The 5,211-nt window shown below is 36.2% G+C and overlaps 1 protein-coding gene across 1 annotated transcript in view; it reads left to right on the top strand.

Annotated features, from left to right (window-relative positions):
* The first annotated feature begins 1,647 nt into the window (after positions 1-1,647).
* The window catches only part of LOC144448626 (LIM domain only protein 3-like), a 38,494-nt gene continuing 34,930 nt past the window's right edge, over positions 1,648-5,211 (top strand). Inside the window, exon 1 of the mRNA XM_078138904.1 lies at positions 1,648-1,836. Coding sequence (XP_077995030.1) covers positions 1,812-1,836 — 25 coding nt within the window. The 5' untranslated portion in view covers positions 1,648-1,811. The remainder of the gene's footprint in view (positions 1,837-5,211) is intronic.

The following is a 5,211-nucleotide window of genomic DNA, read 5'->3' as shown; positions in this document are numbered from 1 at the left end:
ATCCATATGGTCACTTTATAATTCGTTAATAATCGCTAATAAATGTTGGATGATGTGCCATTTTTTCTTCTTCAAAATTGTGGTATTAAGAACCTATCGGTGAAATAATTTTTCATTGATCCAAAAATTTGTACTGTAACCAATTTTCCATTGACAGGAGTTCCCGCCAATTTCAAAAGGCTATTTTCAGTCAGAATCATTCAAAACTGTTTAGCCTAAGTTTGGGCGCAAATGTAAAACTAAACGTGGGGGTCAATTTTTGGACATGATTTTCGAAAGAATTGACATAATATCATTTTAAAAAACAACAACCAATTTTCGATAAAATTCTCATCAGATATTTTCCCGCCAGATTTGTACCTACAAGTAATTTGATGTATTTGTATTCTAATGCGGCATTAATCTAGACACCTGGGTTCAAATGATCAAATATGAATTATATAATTTTCAAAAAGAATATAATTTCTCTTAACTGATTCAAGTTTCACAGCACGGTTCCCGCCAATTTCGTCAATATTTCCCCCGGGACCGCCAGAACTGTTCATAGTTTCGTTTAATTTTGTTCCATTTCATATTGAACGCGGAGGTACGTTCAAATTTTTAAACATACTGTTCGAAAGAAATGACATAAAATTACGCGTTAGCCTAATTTTCGATTAACTGCAGTACAGTGCCCAGAAATTTCGTCCAATATTTTCCCGCCTTTGAAAATAAGTCGGGTGTATTCGGGGTTCAAAATTAACAAAAAATATCAGGCATAAATAATATCATTTTTGACAGAATTTACATAATATTTACTTTTGTGAGTGATTAATCAGATGCACTTGAGGTTACTTTTAATCAAACACATCCAAAATTGAAATTGTCGCCTGTGGCACTTTCAACTTCGATAACAGCGAAATAAAGAGGGAGGGAAAAACTGTCAAAAATTGAATGAAATTTATGACACAAATTGCAAAGCGTCTGGGGTTGGAATAGCACCTGACTACACAAAACCATTTTCTCATTATTTTTGGATTAATGACAAAAGAGTAATTCCGTAGTAACTGCGTTTGTTATATTTTAACTATCTCGAAAACATATTTGGGGTGTATCGTATCGCGCATGCGCAATTATTAGGAAAGTTTCACTGAATTACGAATGAATCAGCCTTCAGTTTAGGTCACACTAGAGTATACATTTTAAATATTCATTATTTATCGGTCATTTCATTAAGTTGACGGGGTGTGCGACTCGAGTACGACTGAGTTCTTCAATCTTTCAAGGCAACCTGCCATCCCAATGAAAGAGTAAAACTGTTTTCTCCCAGAAGGCATTTCGTAACTACGTACGACACTCTATTTGGCTACCCGGAACGAATGGAAAGCCAATTTTAATGTTATTCATTATTTAACCGATTGTCGCCGATGGCAGAGACACTGTGTACACTACTAGTCTAGTATACTTGCCTCACATGTAGACGATCACAACCCAGGCAACTGATCTGACCGCACGCAACACGAACACCGTCTGTCACTGAGACACACTCAGCACTCTATTTATGGTAACGGGAGGTGTATCACTGGTATATTACCAATACAAGTTGTACAGACACAGCGACTGGACCGTGTCAAAGAAGGGCAATTGGGCACTTGACGGTACGGCAATTAAGAAGTGACGTTATACGTGGTGCGCTTGTCCAGCCTTGTAAGCAGACGACAGGAGAGCAACACGCTAAGCATTTGGATAGTAAGACTTGGCAGTTAGTTTATCGCCCTTTTCAAACGTTCAGATAAGACAAACGGAGCCTGTGGCAAATAACACCAGAAAAGATGAGCAGAAGACGAGTAAATGAAGGTATTTTACTTATATCGTTTCAGTGTTTTTACAATTTTTGTATCGCTACGGTTTGTTTTCTTCTGGCAACATGTTGCTGCGATAAGCCGATCGCCGACAACCCAAAATAAACACGACCAGCTCACCGTATAAACATGCGAATCCTCGATTCCGATATTAATAATAATATCCATTGTTTTTCTAATCAGGCAAAATTTGGTTTAACCCCCCCCCCTCCCAAGCCGATACCTGCCATCTTAGTTACATGAGTTGGGAGGTAGGGAAGAGGGGGATTAACTGCCACAGTAACAACATTCGGGCATATCATTTATGTGTTGATGTGGTGCCATATTGCTTAGTTTATGTCTAATTTGAACAAACAGGTTGAAACATTACAAATTCTAAAACTTGTAAGACCGACGGGAAAACCGTGCGCGTACTAAAACTTATACATTTTGTGACACTTTGCGAAATCCATTACTTGGTGAAATACGTCGAAGTAAAACAACCAAGGAGGGCAAATTATGCGTATTTTCTAATTACTGCAACAGCTAGGAGATACTCATGAAACTGAATAATTTTTTTCAAAAATGAATATCGTTTTTGACATTTGTTGTTGTTACAATCAAATTTAAAAAATACTTTTTATAATTTGTGTCCAAAATAAAACAAAAATTACATAAAAAATGACAACACGGAACATTTGAGTTTTTTCTTAACGATAACTCGTCTTTTAGTTATGAAATGTACGCGTCATGACTCAAATCAACTTCGTTTGATAAAGAAGATATGTGCAGTATATTATACACTATATTATGAAACATGAATATATGAATGAATAATATGTGTCTGACAGGGTTTCATGAATTCCGCTTAAAATTGCAACAAAATGTATCACTGATGTTGGAATAACGTTGGCTGTGAACTTGTCCACGTGATAACAAGATTAGTGTATCTGACAAAATGTGGTAAATTGATCGCATGGTGATGACATCTAAGCTTGCTGCTCACAAAATTGTTATGCTTGCACTCATTTACAAAAACCCCATTGCAAAAGTCATTGTATCTCTCTACTTAAAAAATGATATCTAATTAAAAAATATATTAATCACAAAGTAATCCAATTAGGTATATTAGATGAAATAATGTTGTCCTCGTTCTCGTGACCTTTTAAGCAAACACACATTAAAATATTAATTTTACAATTTAATTAATTTTTTTTTTGTTTACTAACTTTTACTTCTATAGTAGAGTAGAGTTGAATATTTGGCATAAATTTGCCACCTTTTACTGAAACATATTGTTGCGTAACTTTTCAATTTCAGTTTAGATAACCCTATCATTCATTGATAAAAACGGCATCGAAGGTTTTGTCTAAAAGTTACATTATTCCCGCCAAGTTTGTTTAACAACAAAAATCGTATTGATGTAACTTTTCGTCAGTTTACAATTCAATTTTAGATTATATCGTACAAGTGATATATATTGACAAAATAGTATGGAATGTTTTGTCTAAAGGTGGCAGGTTTTTTTAAAAAACCCACCCAAATATGTTCATTTCAATTGAGTCACGTATTGAGTACCAGCACTTGTACATGTACGTTCACATGTTACAATTTGGCTGTAATTTTGTAGGGGTCGTCCTCCATGGTATACGTATTTTTGGAGTAAACAAGATAGTCTAGAATATAAGACGAGCCCCATGGTTAATGCTAACCTTACCCGGGGTATTTGACATGAACAATGAGAGGTCCCCCGAGGAGGGAACGGAAAACGGCATTCTGCTCCGGTGAATTCTCTTGGCACTCGCGGGTATCGTGACACACAGTCCTTAACAAGCGAGCAAGAGAAAAAAAAGAACAGAACCATAGTAGACAAAAATGCAGACCGTGTATGAAATTTTTCATCCCGATGCCTATCAGCTGTTTTCCAAATTAAAATCTGCAATCACATGGTGCTGAGAGACTTTTCCGTATAGCGGATAAAAGACATTTATACAAAATTCATGCTTTAATTTCGCCCCAGCGAAAATAACTCTTTTCAAACCTTCGTCATAATCTTTGCGTTTATAACTCGAAAAATGCATTTTCATGGCTTATTGATTTGATGGTACAGATATGGCCTTCATTCCGGTAATGAAATTTTGCCAGAAACGTTGGAGTCAAAGAAAGTATCCAATATGGTAAATTGCAATATACACAACGAGTTTGGATGTCATGAAATATACATATCAATTAGGGGGAGTGTGTCTATTAGGGTATACAAATATCAATAGTATAATCCATTTCGAGAGTAATGAACAGACAACCTCTGTATTGTGTGTGTTGATTTACGCTCTTGTATGCCTATTAGTTTAATTTCATCTCGTCTTATAGTGATGCGCAGTGCGACACTGGGGTACATTACGGATCGGTTGTATATGAAGCAATGACCGTGTCATTCTGCGGTTGAAGCGTTCTTCATATTCTTATTTGTGGGCTTTTCTAAATGTTGTATAATTGAAAGGGCTTTGAGGAAGACAGAGAAACGGGGGGGGGGAGAGAGAGAGAGAGAGAGAGAGAGAGAGAGAGAGAGAGAGAGAGAGAGAGAGAGAGACAGAGACAGAGACAGAGAGACACGGCCAGGCAGACAGAAAGACAGACAGACAGACAGACAGACATAGAGAAACAGATAGTCGACACACACACATACATACATACATACATACATACATACATACATACATACATACATACATACATACATGCATACATATATACAGACAGACAGACACACACATACATACATACATACATACATACATACATACATACATACATACATACATACAGACAGACAGACAGACACATACATACATACATACATACATACATACATACATACATACATACATACATACATACATAGACAGACAGACAGACAGACACAGAAAACAAGTGAGTCAGGTTTAGGAAATGTAGTTGGGAGAGATGTACACAATTTAGTACACATACACAGTCGGTTTGTGTGCAAGATGAAATGAAAAGTAAACAATAACATAATATTCGTTTCGCTGTCATTACTGAGTACAGCCACGAACTAAAATATACATTTCTAAATCATATTGTCAGGAATTCGATAGCTTACAACGATACCATAGAAACTACTAATAATTTAGATCCCAATATCCAATTAATTCCCATAGTTATCAAGTTAACCTCTTTCATTACTCCAAGTACAGCGATCATTTGTAGATTCCGCCATCTTAATTAACTTGTTTCGTTTTACCTTGGCATGTACGGCCTTTCCTTGTTACTCGGGTTTCTGCCTGAGTTGTTATGTTTGATTGCATCTAATACAGAAGCGTGTACCCAACTAGAAAATTTTCTTGGCTATTGCGCAATGTCAACAAACATC

Source organism: Glandiceps talaboti, chromosome 17 (genome assembly GCF_964340395.1).
Source record: "Glandiceps talaboti chromosome 17, keGlaTala1.1, whole genome shotgun sequence".
Lineage (NCBI taxonomy): Eukaryota > Metazoa > Hemichordata > Enteropneusta > Spengelidae > Glandiceps > Glandiceps talaboti.
The sequence above is the reverse complement of the archived record's forward strand: the minus strand, read 5'-3'. Positions and strand labels throughout refer to the sequence as shown.